Genomic DNA, 14,815 nt, shown 5'->3' with positions numbered 1-14,815 from the left:
CTTTGTCTTACTACCATTTGTGACCGACCGCCTTGATTCGGTCTCTTATGTAGCAACATTTGAAATAGTGTTTTCTACATTGGATAAAAGCAGAGACACAGAGCTACAAAATGGTATATCATACACTGTATTTGAGGAACAATGGGAAAGTAATTATGCTTTGAAAGTTGATAAACTTGTAACCTAATTTTTGAGAAAATGGCCTTTTAATATTTTGGTACCTACTGGAGAGCTTTTCATGTCTACACCCATTCAGCATCATTCACACCCCCTTAAGCTTTAGCCCCACCCATCTCTTTAAGGGTTGATCCAAGTTTTCTGTCCTAACAACAACAGTCAAGCACCCAAGCTAACTGGCTTACATTGGCTAGCTTGCTAGCTATTTCCAGACACAAATGAAAGAACAGCTCACTGACCATTTTACTTTTCAGAGCGTTGATGACTGCAACTGTGCTGCTGGCAACAATTTATGCTTTTTTGCCAACCTTTAGTTACACCGGCCATATTCAACGGATGTTGAGCGTTCGTAAATTTGTCAGTTATTCTGTGCTTTGCACACTCAGATGAGAGTGCTCTGAAATCGGAGTAGATAGCCAGAGAGAATTTACCAGCTACATCTATCAAAAGTTGTCGCAGTAACATTCTATTGAAAAGGATACTTGCATAGTGGAGTCTTTTCTTAAGACATGTAGCTAGATACGTAAACAATGAACCATAATCCCAATTTATGACGTTACTACCCTGCATGAATCTGCAGGTACCTAACAGGTACCTAACCAACCAGGTTCAATGTTAGCTAGCTATAAGATCATACAATAATAAGGTCATACACGTAACGTTAGCTAGTGAGCCAGCCAGCTAACGTTAGCTAGCTAGCTAACAGTACACTTTAACTTGAAATTAAAACAACTCTCTGTCAAAATCTGAAATGTGTAATATCTTACCCGTACTCTGCAATCGGAGTAGATTTGTTTATCTTATTTAACCTTTATTTAACCAGGTAGGCTAGTTGAGAACAAGTTCTCATTTGCAACTGCGACCTGACCAAGATAAAGCAAAGCAGTGTGACACAGACAACAACACAGAGTTACACATGGAGTAAACAATAGACAAGCCAATAACACAATAAACAAGTCAATCACACAGTATAAAAAATAAAGTCTATATACAGTGTGTGCAAAAGGCATGAGGAGGTAGGCAATGAATAGGCCATAGGAGCGAATAATTACAATTTAGCAGATTAACACTGGAGTGATAAATGAGCAGATGATGATGTGCAAGTAGAGATACTAGTGTGCAAAAGAGCAGAAAAGTAAATAAAATAAAAACAGTATGGGGATGAGGAAGATAGATTGGGTGGGCTATTTACAGATGGACTATGTACAGCTGCAGCGACCGGTTAGCTGCTCAGATAGTTGATGTTTAAAGTTGGTGAGGGAAATAAAAGTCTCCAACTTCAGCGATTGTTGCAATTCATTCCAGTCACTGGCAGCAGAGAACTGGAAGGAAAGGAGACCAAAGTAGGTGTTGGCTTTGGGGATGATCAGTGAGATATACCTGCTGGAACGTGTGCTACGGGTGGGTGTTGTTATCATGACCAGTGAACTGAGATAAGACGGAGCTTTTACCTTGCATAGACACTTATAGATGACCTGGAGCCAGTGGGTCTGGCGACGAATATGTAGCGAGGGCCAGCCGACTAGAGCATACAGGTCGCAGTGGTGGGTGGTATAAGGTGATTTGGTAACAAAACGGATGGCACTGTGATAGACTGCATCCAATTTGCTGAGTAGAGTATTGGAAGCTATTTTGTAGATGACATCAATCGAAGTCGAGGATCGGTAGGATAGTCTGTTTTACTAGGGTAAGTTTGGCGATGTGAGTGAAGGAGGCTTTGTTGCGAAATAGAAAGCCGATTCTAGATTTGATTTTGGATTGGAGATTTTTAATATGAGTCTGGAAGGAGGGTTTACAGTCTAGCCAGACACCTAGGTATTTATAGTTGTACACAAATTCTAGGTCGGAACTGTCCAGGGTGTTAGTCGGGCAGGCGTGTGCGGGCAGCGATCGGTTGAAGAGCATGCATTTGGTTTTACTAGCGTTTAAGAGCAGTTGGAGGCCATGGAAGGAGTGTTGTATGGCATTGAAGCTCATTTGGAGGTTAGTTAGCACAGTGTCCAAGGAAGGGGCAGAAGTATACAGAATAGTGTCGTCTGTGTAGAGGTGGATCAGGGAATCGCCCACAGCAAGAGCGACATCATTGATGTATACAGAGAAAAGAGTCGGCCCGAGAATTGAACCCTGTGGTACCCCCATCGAGACTGCCAGAGGTCCGGACAACATGCCCTCCGATTTGACACACTGAACTCTGTCTGCAAAGTAGTTGGTGAACCAGTCGAGGCTGTCATTAGAAAAACCAAGGCTATTGAGTCTGCCGATAAGAATGTGGTGATTGACAGAGTCGAAAGCCTTGGCCAGGTCTATGAAGACGGCTTCACAGTACTGTCTTTTATCGATGGCGGTTATGATATCGTTTAGTACCTTGAGCGTGGATGAGGTGCACCCGTGACCGGCTCGGAAACCAGATTGCACAGTGGAGAAGGTACGGAGGGATTCGAAATGGTCAGTGATCTGTTTATTAACTTGGCTTTCGAAGATAGGCAGGGCAAGATTGATATAGGTCTGTAACAGTTTGGGTCTAGGGTGTCACCCCCTTTGAAGAGGGGGATGACCGCGGCAGCTTTCCAATCTTTAGGGATCTCGGACGATACGTAAGAGAGGTTGAACAGGCTGGTAATAGGGGTTGCAACAATGGCGGCGGACAGTGTTAGAAAGAGAGGGTCCAGATTGTCTAGCCCAGCTGATTTGTACGGGTCCAGGTTTTGCAGCTCTTGCAGAACATCTGCTGTCTGGATTTGGATGAAGGAGAAGCTGGGGAGGCTTGGGCGAGTAGCTGCAGGGGTGGGAGCTGTTGGCCGGGGTTGGAGTAGCCAGGAGGAAGGCATGGCCAGCCGTTGAGAAATGCTTATTGAAATGTTAGATTATCATGGATTTATCAGTGGTGACCGTGTTACCTAGCCTCAGTGCAGTGGGCAGCTGGGAGGAGGTGCTCTTGTTCTCCATGGACTTTACAGTGTCCCAAAACTTTTTGGAGTTAGAGCTACATGGTATAAATTTCTGCTTGAAAAAGCAGTATGTGTGTGTTGGAGTGTCAGTGTAGTATGTGTGAGTGTGTGGGTAGAGTCTAGTGAGTGTGCATAGAGCCGGTACATCTCTTCAATCTAAGCCTACAGGAAAATGTGTGCTCTCAGGCCTGGAGGGAAGCCAAAGTCATTCCGCTACCCAAGAATAGCAAAGCACCCTTTCCTGGCTCAAACAGCCGACCAAACAGCCTGTTACCAACCCTTACACTATGCCCAAACCGGACGTGCGCGTGCATCCGTGTGTGCTATCGTACGCAAATTGATTTTGACCCCCCACACCAAACGATATCACGACACGCAGGTAAAAATATCAAAACAAACTCTGAACCAATTATATTAATTTGGGGACAGGTCGAAAAGCATTAAACATTTATGGAAATTTAGCTAGCTTGCAGTTGCTAGCTAATTTGTCCTATTTAGATAGGTAGCTTGGTGTTGCTAGGTAATGTGTCCTGGGATATACACATTGAGTTGTTATTTTATCTGAAATGCACAAGATCCTCTACGCTGACTATTAATTCACACATAAAAAAGGTCAACCGAAACGTTTCTAGTCATCTCTCCTTCTTCCAGGTTTTTTCTTCTTTGGACTTGATATGGCGGTTGGCAACTAACTTTTATAAGGTGTATTACCACAACCGACCTCCGTTCATCTTTCAATCACCCACGTGGGTATAACCAATGAGGAGATGGCACGTGGGCATATGCTTCTAAAAGCCAATGAGGCTGATCCGCCGCTCCATGGAGACCGGCACCAAACAGAGAGGCATGACTTGCAGCACGTTCTGCGCCACAAATAGAAGCAACTTCTATTTTAGCTCCTGGCAATGAAGAAGCTCGTTGGCGAGCGTGAGCAGTGCGGGTGCAATGATTGAATAAAATGTAGGTGTCAATTTATTTTGCAACGCTAGCGTCGTGGTAAGCATGTTAGTAAACCTTTGGAGAAAAAAAATGTTCGACCAGCTACAATGCTATTTAACAGTAAGCAACATTTTCAGTACACTTATAAGGAAGGGCATTCAACATGTACTTACACAAATTAATGATGATTGGCTAAGAGAAATTGATAATAACAAAATGGTGGGAGCTGTTTTGTTAGACTTCAGTGCAGCTTTTGACATTATCGATCATAACGTATGTGTTTTGGCTGTATAAACCTGCTATATTCTGAATCGAGAGATACCGTCTAACAGAACACAGAGGGAGGGTATTCTTTATTGGAAGCATCTCCAAAATAATACAAATAAAGTCAGACATTCCCCAGGGCAGCTGTCTAGGCACCTTACTTTTTAAAATCTTTACTAATGACCAGTCACTGGCTTTGACTGTACTGTATGCTGATGATTCAACACAATACACATCAGCTACCACAGCAAGTGAAATCACTGCAACACTTAACAAAGAGCTGCAGTCAGTTTCAGAATGGGTGATAAGAAATAAATTAGTCCTACATATTTCAAAAAAAGTAATTCACTAAACCCTAAACCTCAACTAAATATTGTAATGAATAATGTGGAAATTGAGGAGACTAAACTGCTTGGAGTAACCCAGGATTGTAAACTGTCATGGTCAAAACATAATGATACAACCATAGCTAAAATGGGGAGAGGTCTATAATAAAGGGCTTCTCTGCATTCTTAACATCACTATCACCAAGGCAGGTCCTACAGGCCCTAGTTTTGTCGCACCTGGACTACTGTCCAATAGCACAATTGGCACAGAACAGGGCAGCACGGCTGGCCCTTAAACATACACAGAGGGCTAACATTAATAATATGCATGTCAATCTCTCCTGGCTCTAAGCAGAGGAGAGATTCACTTCATCACTACTTGTGTTTGTGAGAAGTATTGACATGTTGAATGCACCAAGCTGTCTGTTTAAACTACTAGCACACAGCTAAGACACCCATGCATACCCCACAAGACATGTCACCAGTCCCCAAGTCTAGAAGAGACTATGGGAGGCGCACAGCACTACATAGAGCCATGACTACATGCAACTCTATTCCACGTCAAGTAACTTATGCAAGCAGTAGAATCAGATTTATAAAACAGAAAAAATAGACCTTATGGTACAGCAGGGACTATGTAGAGACACACAAATACACACACACATGATAACATACGCACTATACACACATGTACACATGGATTTTATGTTGTAGATATGTGGTAGTAGAGTAGCGGCCGGAGAGTACACACTTCAATTGTTGTGAAATCTGTTGTGAATGTATTGTAATGTTTTAAACATTGTATAACTGCCTTAATTTTGCTGGACCACATAAAGAGTAGCTGTTGCCTTGGCAGGAACTAATGAGGATCTATAATAAATACAAATACAACAGAGTCAGTGCAAACAAAAAGGGGATCAATGCAAATAGTCATGGTAGCCATTTGATTAACTGTTCAACAGTCTGCTGGCTTGGGAGTAGAAGCTGTTCATGAGCCTTTTGGTTTGGTACCGCTGTTCGGTACCGGACTTGCTGTACGGTAGCAGAGAGAACAGTCAGTCTATGATTTAGGTGGCTGGAGTCTCTTCCTCAGACATGCCTTGGTATTTATTTTTTTTATTTTTTTTATTTTACCTTTATTTAACCAGGCAAGTCAGTTAAGAACAAATTCTTATTTTCAATGACGGCCTGGGAACAGTGGGTTAACTGCCTGTTCAGGGGCAGAACGACAGATTTGTACCTTGTCAGCTCGGGGGTTTGAACTCGCAACCTTCCGGTTACTGGTCCAACGCTCTAACCACTAGGCTACCCTGCCGCCCCGTATAGAGGTCCTGGACGGCAGGGAGCTTGGCCCAAGTGATATACTGGGCCGTATGCACTACCCTCTGTAGCACCTTACGGTCGTATGCCAAGCAGATCATACCAAGCGGTGATCCAGCTAGTCAAGATGCTCTCAATGGTGCAGCTGGAAATGTTTTTGAGGATCTGAGGCATATTCCAAATCTTTTCAGCCTCCTGAGGGTGAAGAGATGTTTTCGTGCCCTCTTCAAGACTTTGTTGGTGTGTTTGGACCATGATAGGTCCTTAGTGATGTGGACACTGAGGAACTTGAAGCTTTTGACCCGCTCCACTACAGCCTTGTTGGGTTAACTCACAATGTAATGCGTAAAGCCGCAACAAGCTTTTCTTCCACTGCACAACGACCCGTCGAAGTGAATGTGGGCATGCTCGGCCCTCTGTTTCCTGTAGTCCACGATCAGCTCTTTTGTGCTGACGTTGAGGGAGAGGTTGATGTCATGGCACCACACTGACAGGTCTCTGACCTCCTCCCTATAGGCTCTCATCATGGTCGGTGATCAGGCCTACCACCGTCGCTTTTGTCTGCAAACTTAATGATGGTGTCGTGGGTGAACAGGGAGTACAGGAGAAGACTAAGCACGCACCCCCTCAATGGCTGCACTACTGTGGCCTTTATAGTTTCCATACTATCATCACATCAGCATTGCTACACATCACTGTGGACCACAGGAACAATAACAGAGGCACTATGTCTGTCTCTCTATCGGCTGTAGACTATATTAGATGTTTTAGTGTCTTTTAGCCTGCTATTGGTTAGTGATTAGTGGCCTGGCTGGCGCTGTGGAGATCAAAATCACATTTTATTTGTCACATGCGTGTAGTAAGTGTAGTAGACCTTACTGTGAAATGCTTACTCACAAGCCCTTAACCAACAATGCAGTTCAAGAAATAGAGTTAATATAATATTTGCTAAATAAACAAAAGTACAAAAAATCTAATCAATCAAAAAGTAACACAAGACATGTACGTAACCATAACGAGGCAATATACAGGGCACAGTGTCTGGTGGTGCTATTGTAATTCAGGGAAGGAGAGGGAGATAGTCTGTCTTTGGAAAGTCCTCTGCTTTAGAGAAGCCTCCCCCTAATCCCAGATAAAGAGCAGATAAGAGAGATAAAGACAGCATTGCTCCTGGGCCTTATCTCTCCTGTTATCTCCCAGCGCAGTGACCGGTAGCACTAGAGCCAGGCAGCAGGTAGGCAGCACCCTCGGCTGGCTCCATAACCCCCTACAGACACCCAGAGAGGAAGAGCCCAAGTGTGTTCCTAAACAACACCCACCACCACCTGTAACCTCAGTCACGCCTCATCCAGGTCGTAGGTTTTAAATACCACTATATTGATTTTTAAATGATGTTTTCCAGTGCTTGGATAAGCACTGTAACAAGCTGGCACCATGTGAAATGAATCACCCTTGTGCTGTTTACAAGGGAAACTACCACAGAAATGTACTATTTTCTGTCACATGAATACACATAAAAGAAAAACACAGGGTAATATATGATTGGTGGACTTACCTCTATGTCTGTTAGTAGTTTTATCAAACATAAGCATGGCGTCTTCTACCTGAAAGACCAAAGAGGAAAACAGACATTAGTCTGAAGGCAGATAGGAGAGACATGGAAAAGAAATACAATGGTGATGGCCTCTGTAGTGTGGAAAAGATGCAAAGATGCTGACAAGTAAAAGAGGGCAAATAGTGTGTATCCTTCAATGGGGAACAATGAATAGTCTTCCTCATGGAACCATAGACAGTTAGAGCCAACCAGGCAGAGACACCTCACTGCACCAACCAAGCCCAGCCTCCTCTGCTGTGCCACCAGGCAGTAACATGATCCATGATGATATCAACTCTCATCATGCTGGTCAATAATGCCACACAGAGACACAGACGGCAAATGTTTATTCTCACACATCTCACGACAGATTGTAAAACAGAAATCTGTTCCCTATAATTCAGAAGAAGTGCTTAAAAACAGACTTAGGCCCACTCATTTTCATCGTGGTTTCTCGTTGAGAGAACAATAAAAAAGCGAGAAATTGGATGAGAAAAAAAACTGCACCAGACAAAACCACAGAGGGGGAGATAAGACATCTCAATGTCACTGTGCACCACACATTCCCTGGTTACAGTCGCTAGGTAATGTGTGGTGTGGAGAGGAGCAGGCTGGGTCCTGGGGAGGCAGTGCGGTGTGAGTTCAGGGGGGCGAGGTGCGGTGGGAGGGAGGGTGGCAGGGCTGGCTGGTAGAGGAGGGCCATAGGGAGTGAGGGAGGATATGGGAAGAGACAGGAGCAGAGGGATCTGATAGAACTGTCTGACGGGATAAAGAGGAGCTCTGCCAGGCCATGCCACACTGCTGCAGCCACACTGCTGCAGCCACACTGCTGCAGCCACCCTACTGCAACGCTGCCACCCTGCCACAGGATGTAGGCACTAGTCTACTCTAGTGCTCTACCACACACCTACCAGTGCTGCTGTACTATAACCACCTCCAAATGGACATGGACCTAAACCACCTGCTTATACGACCGGGTGGGAAAAAAGACAACTGGATGATATATGTCCTCTAGGATTTCCTCTTTTCACACCTATAGTCATCCAATTCCCTAGAACACATTTCCGATGAAGAATACAGCTTACTGTACAGTGGTAAATAGTAGTATGTTTCCCTGAGGCTGACATATAATGTCTAGTACAAACAGCCAGTGGCAACACTAGCACATCTTTGTAAAATAAATTGGCCTATAGGCCATCAATGCTGTGTATTATAGGCCTCCCATATTCAGATGTTAAGATATCCGTGTGTCTGTCTGTCTGTTTTTATGACACCTCAGTGGGAGGACAGGTTTGTCAGGCAGCCTATTCAACGCAGGACACAAGTTCAGCGGTGATGGAGTGTTTCACAGTGCGTGCACATCATGAGAGGGTCACACTCCAGCGGCCCGACCGAAGCTCGTTGCATTCTCTCTCTCTCCTCTCCCCAAGTCTATAGAAGCATATCCTCTGCTTCAGGGCTTTTCAATGCAGCCATTCAGGCAGAGCACAACTCTGTGGCTCCATCTGATAGAAGGTTAAGGACCTCTTCACGGCTCACACAAAACCCCTCCACACAGAGGTGAAGCCCAGTCTCACTCTAGGGAAGGAGAAATCTCTCTCTTTCTCTCTCTCTACCATCCTCCTCCCTTCTCTCACTCTTTCCTTTCTCCTGGCTGAGTGCAAAGAAAGGTTCAGAGGATAATGGCTGTCTTATCACTATGTAAAAGGGGAGTGGGGACTCCAGCGGAGTGGCTGGCCTTTTGTGACAATGAAGAAAAGCGCCCCAGTCTATTTCTTCAGTGTGTGGTACGTTAGCTATAGACTGGAGCGCTGCAGTCCTCTGGCTTTGTGTCCACCAAGAAAGAGGACCACGCTCTACAAAGGCCGTCTGGGGCCAAGAAGCTAAATCAGTTCACTGTTAATAAATAAAGCTCATGACAAAATGCGTTCATTGAATTACCGCTACACAAACACACTTTACAGGAGAGCGTACACACATGGCTGTTGCGCTAACGACTACACGGCAGCTTGTATCAGCCAGTTAGAATGAGGCAGTGTAGGCCAGGTGAAACACGTACAGCCAGTTAGAATGAGGCAGTGTAGGCCAGGTGAAACACGTACAGCCAGTTAGAATGAGGCAGTGTAGGCCAGGTGAAACACGTACAGCCAGTTAGAATGAGGCAGTGTAGGCCAGGTGAAACACGTACAGCCAGTTAGAATGAGGCAGTGTAGGCCAGGTGAAACACGTACAGCCAGTGACACCATCACTTCCCACCAAGCAGAACATAAAATGCCAACCGTTACCAGCTTGTATCAAGATGAATATCAAGCTTGTGCTAGCTAGGGTGATTTGCTAAATACCTGCAGAGTTTGAACCTGAGGACAAGGCGGGTTGAGAGTGTATGAGAATGCAGATTGACTCAGGTGGAGGAGATTTGCAGTCAAAGCAGGAAAATCACAAAGGGAAGGTAATCAAACCCTTGTTTAGATCCCAGGACCCCTGGGGGAAGGCTAATCCTGTTTCTGTCAGATAATATGATGCTAAACGTCCACTCCTGGACAACCTTTCCACCCGGGCCAATAAATCAACCAAATCCATACGTAAGACAAACATGACAGAAACGCCCAGCCGGTCAGGAATTCAAATGGGCTGCTGTTTGAATTATTTATCAGAGAACAGAAGCATCAATAAGCAAAGAGACATGTAGCGTTTTTGGGCTGAAAAAGCGGCAGCGATAGGGGGAGATTTAAGAGCTAAGGAAATGCACTATGACAGCAGTTTAGATCAGCAGCAATCCCCCTATTATTTCCATTCAGCACACAACAGCGAGGCATCAGAGGTTTCCCTGGGATCCGGGACTAACAGCACCATAGTTCACATCCACTGGGACTGGAACACACTGAAGTCTCTGTTGCAACACAATAGGGGAATGATTTTTATGTGACTATTTTGAATCCCTTCTGGTCTACATCAATGCCCAGTCAGGCCAGAGAAAAGAGAGGGAAAGACGAAGACTAGAGGGAATCCAAGAAAATATTTCTTGTTTCATGAGATTGCAGTGTTTTATTAGTCATGAGGGGCATGCAGAGTGCAGACTACTGATGCTCTGGGTCACAGAAGGGTCACAGAGGGAAGATAACTGAACACAATGTCAATGACTTTGACGGACTATGGGTCTTCTTTCTAATTACATTATTTTACAATGCTCTAAATTAACAAAGCGGCGATAGCTGTTTCAATGACAATGGACAAACTAATGACCACCCTCTCATTTATTTATTTTACAGAGAAAATATATATCATTGTCTCTCAGCTTTTGTCCCTGCAATGTACAGCATGTACACTCCAGTGGTTTTACTAATAGTGCTATAACGAGGAGCAGCAGGACAAACTTAACTTCCAGGAAACCGTTGTAATTAAACAGCAGTAAGGGAGGTGACAGAGACACACATGTCTGACACCCCCTCCTACCCTTCAGTACAGGGACACCATGAAGACAGCAGGGTTGTCTCATAGCAACCAGGCATTTGGTTGTGTCAACGGGAACAGGAGAGCAGGCCAACATAACTTTACTCCACTCAGGCAGCAAAGCCGCCCACTGTGTCCCTGATCAGAGCAGAGCAGACACTAGAGTAGGAGTGGTCATGGTGCGTCCAACCCACACAGAACTACTGGTATGCAAGGCTACACCAGGGACCTGAACCAGTGCTGCTAGAAACTTTCTGACCCCCTCAGGCTGGGAGGCAGCCCTTCAAAAGAGGCTTCAGACACTAATGTTCCATACCTGCTCTGCTCCCATCTTGACTTACTGTCTACTAGTCTGTGTTGGTGGGTGGAAACTCTCACGTACTAGAAAGCATCACTTCATGGGATCAATTCTCCTCGGTGAAAAGAGTGATGGTAAATGACCTGCAGCTTAGCTGACCCTCACCGCAGTCCATTGTTCAACACCTTGACCCATTTCACCTCACTGCAGTCCATTGTCCCACACCTCGCCCCCACTCACCCCAATGCAGTCCATTGTCCCACACCTCGACCCTTTTCACCCCACTGCAGTCCATTGTCCCACACCTCGACCCCTTTCACCCCAATGCAGTCCATTGTCCCACACCTCGACCCATTTCACCTCACTGCAGTCCATTGTCCCACACCTCGCCCCCACTCACCTCACTGCAGTCCATTGTCCCACACCTCGCCCCCACTCACCTCACTGCAGTCCATTGTCCCACACCTCGACCCCTTTCACCCCAATGCAGTCCATTGTCCCACACCTCGACCCATTTCACCTCACTGCAGTCCATTGTCCCACACCTCGCCCCCACTCACCTCACTGCAGTCCATTGTCCCACACCTCGCCCCCACTCACCCCAATGCAGTCCATTGTCCCACACCTCGACCCTTTTCACCCCACTGCAGTCCATTGTCCCACACCTCAACCCTTTTCACCCCACTGCAGTCCATTGTCCCACACCTCGACCCCTTTCACCCCATTGCAGTCCATTGTCCCACACCTCGACCCCTTTCACCTCACTGCAGTCCACTGTCCCACACCTCGACCCCTTTCACCTCACTGCAGTCCACTGTCCCACACCTCAACCCCTTTCACCTCACTGCAGTCCACTGTCCCACATCTCGACCCCTTTCACCTCACTGCAGTCCACTGTCCCACATCTCGACCCCTTTCACCTCACTGCTGTCCAATGTCCCACACCTCAACCCCTTTAACCTCACTGCAGACCATTGACCCACACCTTGACCCCTTTAACCTCACTGCAGTCCATTTTCCCACACCTCAACCCTTTTCACCTCACTGCAGTCCATTGACCCACACTTCAACCCAATTCACACTTATCTGGTCATGATGACACACATCGGTGTATCTGTCATATATCTGTATTTCATTAGATTTTTTATTTCACCTTTATTTAACCAGGTAGTCTAGTTGAGAACACGTTCTCATTTACAACTGCGACCTGGCCAAGATAAAGCAAAGCATTGCGACAAAAACAACAACACAGAGTTACACATAAACAAACGTACAGTCAACAACACAATAGAGAAGAAAAACAGAAAAATCTATGTACAGTGTGTGCAAATGTAGAAGAGTAGGGAGGTAGGCAATAAATAGGCCATAGAGGCGAAAATAATTACAATTAAACATTAATACTGGAGTGATAGATGTGTAGATGATGATGTACAAGTAGAGAAACCGTGGAGCAAAAGAGCAAGAGGATAAGTAATAATATGGGGATGAGGTAGTTGGGTGTGCTATTTACAGATTGGCTGTGTATAGGTACAGTGATGGGTAAGCTGCTCTGACAGCTGATGCTTAAAGTTAGAGAGGGAGATGTAAGACTCCAGCTTCAGAGATTTTTGCAATTCGTTCCAGTCATTGGCAGCAGGGAACTGGAAGAAAGGGCGGCCAAAGGAAGTGTTGACTTTGGGGATGACCAGTGCAATATACATGCTGGAGCGCATGCTACAGGTGGGTGTTGCTATGATGATCAGTGAGCTGAGATAAGGTGGGGCTTTACCTAGCAAAGACTTATAGATGACCTGGAGCCAGTGTGTTTGACGACGGATATGTAGTGAGGGCCAGCCAACGAGAGCATAGAGGTCGCAGTGGGGGTAGTATATGGGGCTTTGGTGATAAAACGGATGGCACTGTGATAGACTACATCCAGATTGCTGAGTAAAGTGTTGGGGGCTATTTTGTAAATGACATCGCTGAAGTCAAGGATCGATAGGATAGTCACATATACACATATTCTAGGTCAGAACCGTCCAGAGTAGTGATGCTAGTCAGGCAGGAGGGTGCGGGCAGCGATCGGTTGAAGAGCATGCACTACGTTTTACTAGCATTTAAAAGCAGTTGGAGGCCACGGAAGGAGTGTTGTATGGTGTTGAAGCTTGTTTAGAGGTTTGTTAGCACAGTGTCCAAAGAAGGGCCAGATACAGTGGAGGAAAAAAGTATTTAGTCAGCCACCAAGTTCTCCCACTTAAAAAGATGAGAGAGGCCTGTAATTTTCCTCATAGGTAGACTTCAACTATGACAGACAAAATGAGAAAAAAAATCACATTGTAGGACCAGCCAACGAGAGCATACAGGTCGCAGTGTGGGTAGTATATGGGGCTTTGGTGACAAAACGGACGGCACTGTGATAGACAACATAGAGTGTTGGGGTCTATTTTGAAACTGACATTGCTGAAGTCAAGGATCGGTAGGATAGTCAGTTTTACGAGGGAATGTTTGGCAGCATGAGTGAAGGAGGCTTTGTTGCGAAATAGGAAGCCGATTCTAGATTTAATTTTAGATTGGAGATGCTTAATGTGAGTCTAGTAGGAGAGTTTACAGTCCAAACAGACACCTAGGTATTTGTAGTTGTCCACATATTCTAAGTCAGAACCGTCCAGAGTAGTGATGCTAGACGGGCGGGCAGGTGCGGGCAGCGATCGGTTGAAGAGCATGCATTTAGTTTTACTTGCATTTAAGAGCAGTTGGGGGCCACGGAAGGAGAGTTGTATGGCATTGAAGCTCATCTGGAGGTTAGTTAACATAGTGTCTAAAGAAAGGCCAGAAGTATACAGAATTTTGTCGTCTGCGTAGAGGTGGATCAGAGAATCACCAGCAGCAAGAGCTATATACAGAGAAAAGAGTCAGCCCGAGAATTGAAACCTGTGGCACCCCCAGACTATCCAGAGGTCCGGATAACAGGCCCTCCGATTTGACCCACTGAACTCTATCTGAGAAGTAGTTGGCGAACCAGGTGAGGCAGTCATTTGAGAAGCCAAGGCAATTGAGTCTGCCGATAAGAATGCAGTGATTGACAGTCGAAAGCCTTGGCCAGGTCGATGAAGATGGCTGCACAGTACTCTCTTTTATCGATGGTGGTTATGATATCGTTTAGGACATTTTTTTCTCCCCAATTTTGAAGTATCCGATTGGTAGTAGTTACAGTCGCTGCAACTCCCATACAGACTCAGGAGAGGCGAAGGTTGAGAGCCATGAGTCCTCCGAAACACAACCCAACCTAGCTGCACTGCTTCTTGACACAACGCACATCCAACCTGGAAGCCAGCCACACCAATGTGTCGGAGGAAACACCATACACCTGGCGACCTGGTCAGCGTGCACTGCGCCCGGCCCGCCACAGGAGTTGCTAGTGCGCGATGATACAAGGATATCCTTGCCGGGCAAACCCTCCCTAACCCGGACGACGCTGAGCGTCGCCCCATGGACATCCGGTCGCGGCCGGCTGCGACAT

General features: G+C 45.8%; 1 protein-coding gene across 19 annotated transcripts in view; it reads right to left on the bottom strand.

Moving 5' to 3' along the window:
* LOC110537258 (RNA-binding protein Musashi homolog 2) overlaps positions 1-14,815 on the bottom strand; it is a 367,078-nt gene that overhangs the window by 178,052 nt on the left and 174,211 nt on the right. For all 19 annotated transcript variants that reach the window (XR_005034923.1, XR_005034924.1, XR_005034927.1 and 16 more), the window contains exon 7: positions 7,530-7,578. Coding sequence is in view for 13 of the 19 variants with exons in the window: in XM_036937268.1 (XP_036793163.1) it covers positions 7,530-7,578 (49 nt within the window). In the remaining 6 variants the exon portion in view is untranslated. The remainder of the gene's footprint in view (positions 1-7,529; positions 7,579-14,815) is intronic.

This window comes from Oncorhynchus mykiss, chromosome 12 (genome assembly GCF_013265735.2).
Source record: "Oncorhynchus mykiss isolate Arlee chromosome 12, USDA_OmykA_1.1, whole genome shotgun sequence".
In the NCBI taxonomy this organism is placed as follows: domain Eukaryota; kingdom Metazoa; phylum Chordata; class Actinopteri; order Salmoniformes; family Salmonidae; genus Oncorhynchus; species Oncorhynchus mykiss.
This window is presented reverse-complemented; position numbering and strand designations above follow the sequence as displayed.